The following is a 16435-nucleotide window of genomic DNA, read 5'->3' as shown; positions in this document are numbered from 1 at the left end:
CATTCAAACAAAGACCAGCATTCTCACTGGGTTTTGGTTTCTTCTCTGTCATGTCCTCTGTACTGCACTCATATCACTTCCTCTTTCCAATTCATCTACTTGTGAGTGAGGGAGATTGAGAATTAGAGAGTCTCTTATTTGTTTAGTAATTTAGATGCCATCTCTCCACTTCTGAATAGGTAAAAAAATCTCCTGAAGGAAACTTCCCATCTTTTCCCTTCAGTTCTTTCTGCTAAAGATAAAAGCAATAGCCAGGGAAGTCTCTTACAGAAATGTCCTCTTCCCTCCCCTGACCTAGAACAAGTTTCTGATGCTTTCTGGGCTTATTACACAAGGTAATTCCAGAGAACTAACAGCAAACCAACCCATGGAGTGGACTGCCAAGTTCCACTTTCCTCTATAACCTGTGGCTGTGAAAAATAGATATTTTTATTATGCTTGGGCAATAGCTCTCTGTTAGGAAGGATGATCTCATAAATGTGTCTTCATCTTCATTTACAAGTTTTAATCTTTCAGCATTGGGAAGTTTTCAACTTCTCTATCAATGATAGAAATGGAGAAAAATGAAAACACAGGTTTTCACTTCTAGCAGGCCTGGACTCTTGTGGTTTGTAAGTTGCTTAAGAAAAAGAAGGGCAGGAAATCCCCAATGATTTCCCTAAGTGCTTAAAGAGCAAAAGGATGGAGAACAGGGAACTATTTCTTTCAGTGAACATGAAAAATACACAGATAGGCACTGCTTTATCTTTAGGGTATTTTCCCTTGTGCTTTTAGTATGTAAAACAGATCAGAGCAGGGAAAAAAATGAAGAAAGGCAGAGATGAAGAAAGCTTTGCAAAGGAGATTTCTGTATCTGTCATAAAGTCTCAAAAAAGAGTCTAAATGAATTAAAATTGTTAAAGAATAAAGCAATCAATCAGCCTCTTTCCAGATGATTCCTAAAGGTTGGTTTTTTGTTTTTGTTTTTGTTTTTGTTTTTCTCTATAAGAAATTCAAATCAAGGTTCATGTTGGGGCACCTTGTATCTCTAAGAAGGCTATTTTTGAAACAAACATCAGTAGAACACAATGTAAGGACATTATGTAAGCCCTTCAGAACATTATGGACTTGAAACTGTCCACCTGCTTTTAGCAGTTTTGATTTTGAGCTGGATATCTGTAACACTACCACATGGTAATTGTCCGAGCTCGAATGGCTTACAGACCACAAGTTTTTATGGCTCCCAAATAGCATGTGTTTTAAGAGGGCATTTAAAAACAGCATTTTGTTGCTAGCAGGGCTCTTAAACATCCTTAACCACACCTCCTAATTCATTTTATAGATGAGTGTGGGGACCAGACAGGACTGGACATTAGAACTGCATATTGGGAAAACCAGGAAACCAAAGCCTGATGAAAGACAGGGGTGACAGGAATGATGGCAGAATTGTGACAAGGGCACAAAATCACGTAGCTTGGCAATTCAGGTTTCATGACTCCTGGTCTAGTGTTCTGTATACTGGGTCACACTGGCTCATTTCACTAAGCTTGTTGGATTATAAGAATATTGGTGCTGTATCTATTAAATTTGGCATCCCCACCTGGCTTCAAGGGGCTTACAATCTAGTTGTATTATAAGCTTTTCCATCCAAGATACTCGTCCTGCTTATCTATGGCCTCCTAGATAATGTAATACACACTTCTAGTTATTACTTGAAATATTTGAAAACCCAGTATAAAAATCTGGGGGTTTCTGCCCTTGGAGAAGAGATATGATCTAACACAAAAAGAGAGTCAGGAAAAAGGCTGGAAGGAAACTGAGGCTCTAATTAACAAAAGGACACCTCCCAGCAGGCAGCTGCTGTGTTCCTTATGTTCCTAGCATTCAGAACTAAGGATAAAGAGGAGGGAGATTGCTTTGGGAAAGACCAGACAAGCTACTCCCCAGATTGGTTCCACTGGCTTAGAAGACAGAAGAGAGCTCGGGGATGGAGATGGGGTCGGAGCGATGATTGATTTCAGGTCACATTCCCTGGGCGTCCCCAGACTCCTTCACACTCCCAGGACAAATGGCAATTTTACAGATACTATTCACACTAACATTTCTCTGCCTAGAAGAAATTACCTCTTAGGTTGTCACTATCCTAAGATAAATTCATTTTCCATTAAGAAAGGCAGAAAGTCGATCTGTCCTTCCAGCTAAAAGGCAGAGAAGCAAGGGTCCAGTAACAGATGCCAAATACTCTCTTCTATTCGTCAGGTGATTACACTGGGCTTTGGCAGAAGAGTTGATGATTTGATAAAAGTGCCCCTCTCCTTCAAACGATGCACATGAACTCCAGCAAGGAGCATTAATGATGCATGGAAGTCTGCCATTCTAAGCAGAGAGGGTAGGGAAATATTTCCGACCAAATTTAGTCTCACAAGGTCTTTATCCAGCTTCAGGGACACTCTGTTATCTTCACTTTGTCTTTAACTCTCTCAGTTCCCCAAGGACAAGGAGCCCTAATCGATAAATCCAGACTGGGACATCTGTTCTGGATAAAGAAATGAGGAGATGCCATTGTGACACTGCTTGTTGTTGCACAGATTTAAATAGGCCTCATCCCTTTCTCCAGATCTTAACAATTTCAGACAGTAAATATCTCATAGAGTACAAGCAATACAGCAGTTTAAGTCCTGTTCCCCAACACACAGCAATTATATTCCTTTTGTCTACCTTGATTCTGCCCCACTCCTTTCTCTGACACATTTAAACTTTCCAAGGGAAATGTCTTCCAAAGGCCACTAGAGCCTTATGGTTCATACAGGGATAAGGGGTCAGGTCATGTCTGATTCATCTCTCAGATAACACATAATACTTATGCATTGCACATAAATACATTATCTACTCCCTCTCTCCCATCCTCTCCCTTGCTTTCAGAAAGAGCTTTAAAATGGTGGCTGACAAGTTTCTGCTCATGCGTAGTCAACAGGTAGGTTTCAAGTTTTGTATCAGATAATTAGATGAAAATAATTCAACATATAACAAGCCTTCCAGATCAAACCATTTTTAAAATTACATTTAAGTGTCATCTCCACCTAAAATCTGTCAGATTCTTAAGTGTATCATCTTTGTACATATGAGTTTGTTGGTTTTTAAGTTTTATGAAATTTACAACTTTGGCAACCCACCTATGAAAAGGATTACAAGTCCCCTCAAGCTAAATCCCCTCCAATAATGCAGCTGCTCAGGGTTTGCCACTAGTGAGTGGAAAAATCAAATGTAATTCAGTGTGTTTACTGAGCCCACACAGCCACTCTTAAGCTGCTTGATTAAAATCCTTTAAGTAGTCAACATGCAAGCAAAAGCACTAGCAAACTCTTACCCTGAGCTCTTTCCATTTGCTGGTTTTTGTCTGTCAGCTGGAGCACCCTCATACCCCCTATTACCCACCTAGGTTTCTGAAAATGACTCATTTACTGCAGTTACCAGCACAGGCAGCAGCTTGAGGACAAAAAGCCTCTGGAGTGGTTTAGGATACCACAAGAGAGGCACTTCATTATTGAGTCAGAATTTCACATACTCCCTAGCCCCATCCATAATTCTTTTAACACTCTCTCCCAGCCACAGCTGGCTTTCATAAGAGCCAAGACCAGGAAAGAAACTCCATTTGAGGAGTTGCCTTTTTCAGTTTTTCTTCAATGTTGGCCTGCTAAATCTTTAACTTGAAAGTGGCCTTCCCCCTCACCTATATGCTATTGCAGTCCCAGGAGAGCAAAATGGGTATTTGGGGACACTGGTTAGTTATCTGCTCCTCCTCATTTCCTTTAATAATCAAGGTTATTGCACCACATGCATTATGCCAAGCAGGTCCTAAGCTCTGAAATAACCAACCATCACAACTGCCTTTTAATATGGAGGAGGGATAGTGGTGCTAGAGGGCAAGGGCTTCTCCAAGGCTGGCTCTGAGCTGACAAGACAGTTCTGTCTCTCACCAAGCATACAAGAGATGGGAGGAGTTGCTAAGTCTCCTACCAAGCTGGCTATCCTTGAAGCTCAATCAGTAGCTCCCTTCCCTTCTATGTGCTGAGCCTTCTTCCACCCATTTTCGGCTAGTCTTCTGTCATTTTCCATCTATAATAGTTCTTTTTTAAGGTTTAGCATATGGAATTCTCATTTTGGAGCCAGGTCCACATCACTGAGGCTTAATTGAGCACAGATTTAATGCCATTCTTCATCGGGGGAGCACCCTTCAAAAAACAAACTTCATCTTCTTTGAAAAGGCTTCTTAGAGAGAAACAATTCAGAATAGGTAGAAATGCCAAGCTGAGGAAAAAAGGCAAGTGCCTAAGGGGAGCAGATTCTTCCTGTTGTATTTAGTGATTTCAAAAGTGGTTCAAACTAGGAATGGCCTCCTTTGGGAATCTGTTCTTTTGCTGAATGTTCCTGGGAGCTAGACAACAAAAAGTCCTGCTTTGTCTATCTAGCCACCTCTTGTTAATATCTAGTGGTGCTTACCATGTGATGGGTGTTTCAGGTAGGAGTTAGTGTTTTGTTTTCTTTTCTTTTCTTTTAAAAGGGGTCAAGATTCTCAAACTCCTTTCTGTACCTACTTGAAAAGAACCCAATTCCCCTGAAGTCAGTCCAAAGTGATTTTCTCATACAAATGTCCCCTATTTCTTCCTTCCAAAACAAATAAATGGCCATTTCTCCCAGAACTCTCTTTTAAACTTAAAAGATCAAAAAAACTAGTTAAATTAAGTAATTAAATTCAAATGAAATCAAACAGGAAGTGATACTAGAGGGGTATTTACATGTTCTGAGTGGGAGGCAGGGACATGTTGGCAAGGAGGAGAAGTGGTTTTATCTATAAATTTTCTTGGCATGACAAGACTCTTTTGAGCTGATTCAGACTCTGCCAAAAAGCCCTGCTAGCTTTCTGGCCAATTCCCTTCTCCTCAGTAGCCTTTGTTTCTGTGACCAGGTCTAGCCCCAGGCAAAAAGGTAAAATAGATGAAATTTGTCTTTGGCTCCCCTACAGTAAGCGATGTGGAACTGGAGATTCAGGAGTCACCTGCAATGAGATGAGAGCTAAAGCCATAGATAATACAGAGGAGGAAAAGTGAAGGACAAATCCTTAAAAGATCTTTATTATTCCACAAACCTTCACTGATTATGTCCTAAGCCAGGCAACATGAACAGAGTCTGGGGGGCACAAGGGTACAATTTGATTGAGAGAGCAAAACTAGGAAGAAAAGCCTGATAAGAAACATTCAGAGATGTAGGAGGAGGACCTGCAGTCTTTACTATCAGGGATCCGAGGATAGATACTAGTGCAAAAGGCCGATGATGGCACAGGAGCAGTTGATGTCTGAGGAAAGGTCTTTGAATTCGGTAACCAAACATATACTTCAAGAAACAATTTCAGTAAATTGGAGGGGGTGTAAGGAGAAAGTGGTGTTGAAACCAAGAGATACTAAAGGTGTATTTTTTTAAAGATTGGTGGTGATAGGGAGAGATGTAATGTGGGTAAGGGGGTAGAAGGATCAAAAAGGAGGAGGAGTGGGTTTTTTGTTACATTTTTGTTTGTTAGTAAAGAGAACTACCTGAGTATGATTTTAAGAGAATAAGATAGATCAGTGGTTTTCAAATTATGACAAGCATTATAATCACTGGAAGGCCACCTGAGCCCCACCTCCAGAGTTTCTGATTCCATAATCTGGGGTGGGGCTTGAGAATTGGCATTTCTAACAAGTTGCCAGGTGATTCCTCTTTTGTTTCTAGTCCAGGGACTACACTTGTGAGAACCACTAGAGAAAGAAAAATTAAAGATGTGAAAGAGACAATAGATGGAGCTGAGGTTTAAGAAGAGATAAAAGAATATGAGATGCATGGATTAAATCTTAGAGTGTCACTTTCTATGAGATGGAAAGGCACAGAAGGGATGGATGAAGATGCAGCAATATGTTGAGAAGGAGAGGAGGGACACTGAGGTGACAGAGCTCTTATCAGATGGTTCCAATCTTCTCAGTAAAGAAAGAGGCGAGATCATCTGCAGAGGGGGTAGGACTGGTGAGGATATGGAACCAGAAAAAGTCTGGAACAAACATCATTCACAGACTTAGAGGAGAATCTACTTTGCAGCAATAGATGATGAGTTTAATTTTAGAAATGGTGAGTTTGAGATGGTGGTGAGCCGCCACGGTAGATTTGGTCAGTAGGCAGTTGCTTCAATAAACACACACCTTCTGCAACTTCCACTGGGAAGTGAAGGATGTAGGGCGCCCTCCATGCAGGTATTTTTGTCTCTTGTCTCTTTTCCACTGCTTTTTCTTTTCCACTGCTTTTTCTTTTCCACTGCTTTTTCTCCCTGGCACAGAATAGGCCCTCAAATACGTATTAGAATGAACCCAAGATAATAATCTAATACATTGTATATTGACAAAATAAAAATTTAACGAAAAAAAAAAAAAAAAGAATGAATGAACCCAAGAGGGGATGGCTAAGGTTAAGTGCAGACAGAAGTAGCATATAGTAGAAACTGGTAAGTATCTATGAAGTTAGGACATTATGCTAATTAAGAGACTGGATTCTGGAATCTGAAGACCAGGGTTCTAATCCCAGCCTCTCAGTGCTTCAATTTCTCCATCTCTAACATGGGAATGATAATTGTTGGCACAGATTTAAATAGGCCTCATCCCTTTCTCCAGATCTTAACAATTTCAGACAGTAAATATCTCATAGAGTACAGGCAATACAGCAGTTTAAGTCCTGTCCACATTACTATGAGAATTAAATGAAATAATATGTATAAGGTGCTTAGCACAGGGCCTCACACAGAGTAGACATTCAATAAATGTTAGCTAGCTGTTTATCATCTGCATTTCCCCTTAGATTAATTAAGAAGTATTTCTCAGCTGTTTTGAGTTACCATATGTAATTCAAGGCAGTAAAACTTAATTTCTTTGAAAATAAACTCTATCACAGACTTCATCATTCTCCCCTTACCTCTCCTAACTGCTAGAGATATTGAGGCATAACTGTACTTAACATTAAAAAATTGATCAAAACTGGTGTTTTCACATCATATCTTATATACCATCCAAAAGCCTTTTCTTAGAAGCATTTTTCTTTATCTGCAATTTAAGGCCTAGCTTCAGACTAAAACTTTTACTATTGGAAAGGAACAATTGTGGAAAACAGAAAAAGTAAGTGCAGCAATTCCTAGTGCCTATTCTTATGGGATTAATATAAAAACATTGTCTGCCTTTGCCTGAGTTAAATATGCAATGCACTACTGACATTTATTTTATTGATCCAATACATGTGAACATTACACTGATATTTGTCACTAGAAAATACAGCTTACTATATAAACTAATGTGTGTTCTAATAACTGTGTTACTCTTGTTACTGCCCATGCAGAATTCTTACATGTTTTCATATATCATATTCAATAATCAAGTTGTTTTTTAGGTATCTACAGTTTATTTAGTTTAGAAACTATTGCAGTGATAGATTTAAAAAATAGAAGATTGAGTTACTGCCTTCAACGAACCTATCTTTTAATAAACATACTCTCAAAAAAAAATTCAAGAATAATACAAGATAGCAAACACACAAGAATTAAACTGAATCCTGTGGCTCTGTTTTGAATCTCATGGTGGGGAGGAAGGCAAATATAAAAAATACAGGCTATTACGCCTGCTGCACAAGAATTTCCAGTCACATGAGGGAGATAAGACATCATTAAAATTAAAAGTAAAATAAGAAAACAAGAGTTAAACAGTGGTATGTCACAAGGGAATACAAGTTGAGTTGCAAGATAGCAAAAATAAATTAGCAAGGGCCGGCCCGGTGGTGCACTCGGTAGAGTGCGGCGCTTGGGAGCGCAGCGGCACTCCCGCAGAGGGTTCGGATCCCATATAGAAACCGGTCCACTCACTGGTTGAGTGCAGTGCGGGCGCGACACCGAGGGTTGCGATCCCATTGCCAGTCGCGGTACGGGCGCAACACTGAGGGTTGAGATCCTGTTACTGGTCACGAAAAAAAAGACAAAAAGGAAAATAAATAAATAAATTAGCAAAAAAATTAGAGTCAGTTGCCCTAAGCCAGTATTTCTCAGAGGACAAAAGTTTAGGGCAGACAAAAGGGACTGCCCTTTCTTTAATTTACAATCAAGTTAAAGCACTTTAGAATCCATTGAATACTACTACTTTTCTTTTATATTTATTATTTTTATATTATTAATTGCTAAGCATTGACAAATCAATTGGTTGTAGTGATTTAAGACTTTATATTTCCACCAAAGAAGTATATTAAGTGGCAAATGATTGAGGTACTGTCTCTAAAAGTCATGTTTGTATTCTTTTTTTTTTCAGAGAGCTGATATAGCTGTTGCTCCACTCACTATAACATTGGTCCGTGAAGAAGTCATAGATTTTTCAAAGCCATTTATGAGCCTGGGCATTTCCATCATGATAAAGAAGCCTCAGAAATCAAAACCAGGCGTATTCTCATTTCTGGATCCCTTGGCTTATGAAATCTGGATGTGCATTGTCTTCGCGTACATTGGAGTCAGTGTAGTTCTTTTCCTAGTCAGCCGATTCAGCCCTTATGAATGGCACTTGGAAGATAACAATGAAGAACCTCGTGACCCACAAAGCCCTCCTGATCCACCAAATGAATTTGGAATATTTAACAGTCTTTGGTTTTCCTTGGGTGCCTTTATGCAGCAAGGATGTGATATTTCTCCAAGGTTTGTTTCCTTGTCATTCCAACGCCTTGTTTCATTTTATGGTCATACTCCATTCATGTACATCTGGTGTTCACCCATCTCAACTCCAAGTTTCTTTCATTTAACATTCCATCCAATGACAAATTATCATCAAGCCATTTTGTTTGCTTACGTCGATGAAGCAAGTGCATATTGGTGTTGCTTTGAATATCTTTAATGAATTTCCATGGTATCATATATTTATATATTATAGCAAACATTTGAACTGTGGAAAAAGGCAACATTGCCAGCTAATATTAATATTATTCAGATAAAGCAAATACTAAATCTCAATCAGATCAAACTGACATGGTTTCCTCATTAATTGTGGTAAATCATTTTCTCATTTGTCAAGAGAATGGATCTAGATGAAATTTTAAAGAAGACAGAACTCTTCTTTAAAACCCTCCTGCCTTCCCCTTTCAGTATCCTTTCTTTTTCATTTTACACTCAGACTGCTTAGAACTATCCATTGTGGTATCCTACCCAAGTTTTCTAGATAAAACTATAAAATTCTCAAAGGAAACATAGGAGAAAGTCTGTGTAATCTTGGATTGGACAAAGAGTTCTTAAATAAAACACAAAAATCACAATCCACTAAAAATTTGATAAACTGGACTTCATCAAAATTCAAAACCTTGTATTTCAAAATACATCATTAAGAAAGAGAGAAAAGAAGTCACAGACTAGGAGAAAATATCAGCAAATAATGTATCTAATAGAAGACTTGTGTCCAGAATATATAACAATCTCTTGTAACTCAATAAAAAGAAGACACCCAATTTTAAAAATGGACAAAAGATTTGAATAGACATTTCCTCAAAGAAGATATATGAGTAGCTAATAAGCACATGAAAAGATACTCAACATCTTTAGTTTATAGGGAAATGCAAATTAAAACCACAATGAGCTATGTCTACACATCCTCTCGAATGGCTATTACCAAAAAGACAGACAATACCAAGAGGTGGTAAGGATGTGGAACAACTGTAATTCTCATCTATTATCAGTGAGAATGCAAAAATGCTACAGCCACATTGGAAAATAGTTCGGCAGTTTCTTATAAAGTAAGACATACACTTAAAACATGACACAGCAATTCTACTCCTCCTTATTTACCTAAGAGAAAGGAAAACATGTATCCACACAAAGACTGATACATAAATGTTCACAGTGACTTTTATAGTAGCCAAAAAGTAGAAACAATCCAAATGTCCATCAACTAGTGAATGGAAAAACACAATGTGTCATATCCATACAATGGAATACTAGTCAGCAGTTAAAAAGAACAGACTACCTATACATGCTACTACATGGATGAACCTTGAAAACATTATGCTAAGTGAAATAAGCCAGACACAAAAGGCCACATATACCATTCCATTTATTAAATTTCATGTATTGAATATCTCATGTTGTATGATTCCATTTGTCCAGGATAGACCAATCCATAGAGACAAAAAGTGTGTTAGAGGTTGTCAGGGGCCTGAAGGGAGCAGAGAGGGGATAGTCAGGGCCAGGATTAGGGTGAGGCATGTTAGGCTGAGGAGAGCAAGTGCAGGGATCAGATCCAGGCCTTATTTAAAATTTTAATATTTTTGCTCATCATGGATTTTTTGCATTAATTTTGGCTTTTTAAAATACTTCATTCAAATGCTATTTATATTGATTAATGAGATTTTGATACCCCTTTAAATTTTTCATGTGGGGCAAATGGCTTCACTTTCTCACCCTAGTCTTAGGCCAGCCAGAACTAACTGCAAATGGGCTGAGGGAACTGGAGTGTAATGATGGTTGCACAACTTTACATTTACTAAAATCTTTGACTGTACACTTACATTGTGAATTTTTTGGTACAACAATTCTTTCTCAGTAAAGCTATTGAAAATATTAAACGTGGGCTGCAGGGCCTCCACCCAGGCCAGTCCCTGCTGCCCAGAGAGGTCTGAGAGCCACTGGGCCCACAAACCCCAAGTCAGCCATGCCAGAACAGGCAGGCACTGTGGGACCCCCAGCCTAGGCAAGTCCCTGCTGCCCAGAGAGTCCCGAGAGTCACAGGGCCCACACACCCCAAGCCAGCCATGCTGGAACAGGCAGATGCTGTGGGACCCCAGCCCAGGCTAGTCCCCACTGCCCAGAATTGGCAGTCCCTTCAGGATCCAGGCCAGACATCAGGGTGGAACAAGTGGACCATGATACCCCTTGCCACAATGACTAAACGCCAAAGGAAAGATACCAGTAATATGAAAAATCAAGAAATTACGTCACCACCAAAGGGAAGTAATAACTCTCAAGCTCTAGATCATATAGAATAGGAAGTCCTTGAAATGATTGACAAGGAATTTCAAGCAACAATTCTAAGGAAAGTAAATGAGATACAAGAAAACTCAGTTAGACAACACAATGAAGTGAGGAAAAACATATAGGACCTGAAAGAAGAAATGTACAAAGAAATCAATGCCCTGAAAAAGAATGTAGCAGAGCCTGTAGAGCTGCAGGATTCATTCAACGAAATATAAAACACAACAGAGAGTCTAACCAGCAGGCTAGAACAAGCAGAAGAGAGAATTTCTGACCTTGAAGACACGCTGTTTGAATTAACACAGGCAGACTAGAAAAAAGAATTTTAAAAATTGAAGAAAATCTAAGAGAGATAACAGACAACCTTAAGTGCTCAAATATCAGAATCATGGGTATTCCAGAAGGGGAGGAAAAAGGAAATGGCACTGAAAACATATTCAACAAAATAATAGCAGAAAACTTCCCAGGTGTAGGGAAAGTCACAGATCTTCAGATTCAGGAGGCACAAAGATCCCCAAACATATTCAACCCAAAAAGGTCCTCTCCAAGACATGTTATAGTCAAACTGGCAAAACTTAAAGACAAAGAGAGAATCTTAAAAGGTGCAAAAGAGAAGCGGCAAGTTGCCTATAAGGGAGCCCCAATCAAATTAACATCAGACTTTTCATCAGAAACCCTAAAAGCCAGAAAAGAATGAGATGATATATTCAAAATACTAAAGGACAAAAATTACCAGCCAAGAATACTTTACCCACCAAGGCTATCCTTTTGAAATGAAGGACAAATAGTCTATTTCTCAGACAGACAAAAACTGTGTGAGTTCACTACCACACGACCAGCCTTACAAGAAATTCTCAAGGGAGTACTGGGTTTGATATCTGAAAAACAACCATCACTGCCATGAATACTCAAGAAAGAACAAAACCTACCAGTAAAACAAAAATGCTAACAATAAAGAGAAAAAGTAGTTTATCTACCACCCCAAGAAACCAACAAACACAGAAGACAAACAGAAAATCAGAAAGAAAGGAACAAAAGATAGTTAAGACATCTAAACAAAAATCAGTAAAATGCTAGGAGTAAATAAACACCTTTCAATAATAACTCTAAATGTAACGGGATTAAATTCTCCACTCAAAAGACACTGACTGACTGGATTAAAAAGATGGACCCAATAATATGCTGCTTTCAAGAGACTCACCTCACCTGTGAAGACACACATAGACTAAGAGTGAAAGGATGGAAAAAGATATATCATGAAAATAGAAATGAAAAACAAGCTGGAGTAGCTATTCTTATATCAGATAAAATAGACTTTAAGCTGAAAACCATAAAAAGAGATAAAGAAGGCCACTGTATAATGATAAAAGGATCTATCCATCAAGAAGACATAATAATCATAATTATATATGCATCCAACATTGGAGCAGCCAGATTTATAAAGCAAATACTATTAGATCTAAAGAATGAGATAGACACTAACACCATAATAGCAGGGGACCCGACAACCCCACTCTCAACATTGAATAGATCATTAGGCAAAAAATCAATAGGGAAACACAAGATCTAAAAAATATTGAATGTGAATGTTCTGGGCCTCACCTACTTAGTTTAAGTGTTAACTCACCTAAACAAAAATGGTGGTAAATTCATAATCATAAAATACTAGAAGTGAATGTATCATCTTCATAATCAGAAATACATATCTAAATCTTTTTTTCAGAAACAAAAAGTAAGTTTTGGTAAAATTGAACATAAATCCAAATACTGACCAGAGTCAATTATACAAGCATAGGAATTTTCATTTAGAATATAAAGACTTGGAAGGTTCCTGCCATGTTTTTACAGCATACTTTATTTTGAGATTATCTACCTGGAGCCCAAAACATTTAAAATGAAGCTTTTTCAGTATAACTCACTGGTAATCATCTTCAGCAGCTTTTTAGAATAGCGTGTGTGGGGCAAGACTTGGTTGTCTACAGTTTGCCACCCTCAATCTGCTTGGTCAGATTCTCCAAATTATCTCACTCCTCGTTCCTTTTGTGTTTATAATGTGTGTAATTTTGTGATGTTACCATTTGTTTTTGCTAGTTTCTTTCTTTCTTTTATTTTTTGAAATGTTCACTTCAAAAGAGTATGGTTTTTGAATGGTCCTGTAATTGAATGATTTTTAGCATAGCTGGTAATTTGTGTTGAGACAGTGCTAAAGTCATTATGGCTAGAGATTTCATTGGTTTCGGTAAGTGAATTTTCAAAACTAAATTTGTGATATCCCCACTGGAGTGCTGCATACTACTCTGCATACTCAAAAGGACTCCTAAAGAGCCATTTGTTTTTAGAAGTATTTATGCATGTTGGTTCTTTAACTAGTAACTTAAAGATGATGACCTGAAAATGACAAGTTGGACAGGTTTTTTAATTTTTGTAGTAGAATTTAAGCTGTGGCTCTCCTGTGACACTGAAATATATCAAATGCTTTTTTTCAAGGTACAGATTTTATTATACTCCACTAGATACTGACATACAGAGCAATGGCTTTCAAATTTTTGACCATGACCCACAGTAAGAAATAAATCTTCCATCACAACTCAGTACATACATATGTATATAACAAAAGGTTCACCAAACATTACCCTTATAATGTGCCATGCACTCTGATATTTTCTATTCTGTTTCATGCTTTTTAAATGCTGGTCACAACTCAACCCCGCAAATAAGGCACACAGCCTACAGAATAACACTGGTCTAAAGTAACAAGTGTTATCCTTATTGTGCTTTTGAGTAATAAATTATTACCTTTATGAGCTCTACATTTGCTACCATTTGGGTGATCCCTCCTCCGATATTATCTTTTGTGTCTTTCAAAAAATATATATCTTTAAGCCTTTTAATAAGATGTTATACTTCCTACATATTTATTATATACCAGTAAGAACGAAACATGTTTCTCCTTGTCCTGAGAGCTCTATTGGTTATATATTTGTACTTAATTGTCTAACAGCAAACTGCTATAATATGTTTCTCTATTAACAGATTTAGAAATTCCTGATAATAACATAGTTGCACTCTTAAGATTTGTGGTTGCCTTGATTGCAAACTCCAACGTTATACTTTATTTCTGTTTAATGGCCACACTTGGAATACAAACTTTCCTGAAAGCCCAGGATGTGAGCATGTATTGTACGCTCTGACTTTGCTCAAAATTGAAGCAATTCAAGGAATTACAAGAGATTACATTTAAAAGTAAAATTAACATATATTAGAGTAGGAGGAGATGTCAGAGATAAATTAATCCAACTGCTTCCATTTACTGGAGGCAGGGGGAAAACAACTTTCACTGAGTTCCCACTGTGTATGGGCACTCTACCTGCATTATCACATGGATTTTAATCCTCAAAACACTGCCACAGGGTGAGCACTACATTTATTTTTAAGTTGAAGAAGGTGAAACTCAGATTAAATAATTTGCCAAGTCACACAGCTAATGGCAAAGCCAGAATTCAAACGTAGCTCCAACTCCAAAACCCATGCTCTTTCCACCTCATGCAGCTTTTCTCATATCACAGACAAAGGAACAATACCCAGAGAGATAATGTGATGGAACCCAAAGTCATGGAGATTTTAGGAGCCAGTAGTACAATTACTTCTACTACCACACACTGCCTCCCACTACAGACCTGAGGTGTATTGTTTGTTCCATTTATTTCCTCATGCTCAGGCACAAGAGCTGTTTTCCAGTCTCTCAACCTCTGAAGAAACTCTACCTTTGCCCTGGTTGTTAATGAAAGTAGCCAGTGAGCATTTAAAATGCTGTGGAGCATGTGTTCCCTCAAAGTAAAAGTCTGGGGAATCAGCAATGAGACATCATGAGGGAAACTGCTGGCATCATTCCATTTCTATCAAATAATGTTACTGACAGTTTCCTAGAAGCTTAAAGAGTCTGCATCAATTTTAGGTTTGATATTTTCAACTCCCCCAATTGTTCAGAGTGAATTACTTTGTTCTACATGAAGCTGGAGGCTGAGTCAACTGTACAGAGGGCAATCAATGTAATAAGCTGAGGTTATATCCATACACGAACTGATTTATCAGGGGCAGTCAGGAGAAGAAGGTTAGATGAGATTCAATCAACCCTCTTCCCCCCTGAATGGGGGATGGGGCGATAGGCAGTGGGTACGGCCGGATGGAGGGAGCACGGTGGTTAAGCACGCGGCTGCTGGAGCTGGCCTCACTAGATTCACAATCTGCTTGGCAGTTGTGTAACCTGGAGCAAATTCCTAAAACTGGCTAAGCCTCAGTTCCTCATCTGTAAAATATAAAGCACAGTGCCTGGCGTATAAGTTCTCAATAAATGTTAGCTGCTGTCCTTATTAAATTGGCTTCACTTAATCATTCTAGTTTCACAAATACTATCAGTTAATATTGAATTTGCATTTTAGTTTTTAAAACTCCTTAGACATACAGTTGAAATACTAGTCAGTACCAAATAGCTGGCCTCTGTTGAGAAATAACCAGCAACATTCCTTCTTGATCCTATATACTGCTTTCATTAAGGATGACACCTCTTACAAATATTTTGATTGTATTATTTCACAATGTCTTCCTAATATTGACAGGAGGTTGCAACTTTGTTTTTAATCTGAAATGTATGTCCTTCATAAAACTTTGATAGAACCACTAAGCAGTCCAAAGTCCAAGTCCTTCCAAACAAATGCTCCCCCTGCTGACTTTCTGTGAAGCTGCAGGGACATCTGAGGGCTAGCCAAGTTGAAGATGTGAGGTTTGGGGGAATTATTACAGAGAAAATGGAAAGGACAGAGTAACTTGAACTTGATTACTATGTATAGATTATTCCAATGGTATTACTCCCCTTTTGAGTTTTCAAGATATCAAGTACTTTGGAGAAGAAGGCGGGGAATCCATCCAGGTTAGTTAACACATAGATCCTCCCTTAAAATAGAAAGTATGTGCCAAATAATTAAAGACGTAAGAGGTATAAAATGAATGAGATTAAAGTGAACAGTATTTTTTGGCTCCATTTTAAACAATATCCTTTCTTCTGCTGATATATGACCACTGTCTTCATTCTACTGCAAATTCACTTCAAAGCAGTAGTGATGTGGTAATAAATTAATGATGTATTAGCAGGATTTTTATTACAACTATTTCATGACTTCTCTGGCTGAAAGCCATAGTTTTCAGTCTTTAGGACATGGTTACTTATTTCCATCAGAGAAGACTGTAAGGACCAAAGATTGATTCTGCACATTTTTTAAAAATCTGTCACACACACGGCATTGAGTGGAGTATAGAAATATACTATACTTTTGGAAGAAGGAAGAGAGAAAAAAAAGAAATGATAAAGAGTTTGTACAAAGGAGAAGTGGCTTTCAGTCG

At 38.1% G+C, this 16435-nt stretch overlaps 1 protein-coding gene across 3 annotated transcripts in view; it reads left to right on the top strand.

Annotated features, from left to right (window-relative positions):
* Positions 1 to 16435, top strand: part of GRIA3 (glutamate receptor, ionotropic, AMPA 3) — a 276738-nt gene that overhangs the window by 197368 nt on the left and 62935 nt on the right. For all 3 annotated transcript variants that reach the window (XM_008574539.1, XM_008574541.1, XM_008574542.1), the window contains exon 11: positions 8343 to 8719. In XM_008574539.1, coding sequence (XP_008572761.1) covers positions 8343 to 8719 — 377 coding nt within the window. The remainder of the gene's footprint in view (positions 1 to 8342; positions 8720 to 16435) is intronic.

Source organism: Galeopterus variegatus, unplaced genomic scaffold (genome assembly GCF_000696425.1).
Source record: "Galeopterus variegatus unplaced genomic scaffold, G_variegatus-3.0.2 Scaffold1061, whole genome shotgun sequence".
Lineage (NCBI taxonomy): Eukaryota > Metazoa > Chordata > Mammalia > Dermoptera > Cynocephalidae > Galeopterus > Galeopterus variegatus.
Note: the sequence above shows the minus strand (reverse complement) of the source record. Positions and strands in the feature narration are given on the sequence as shown.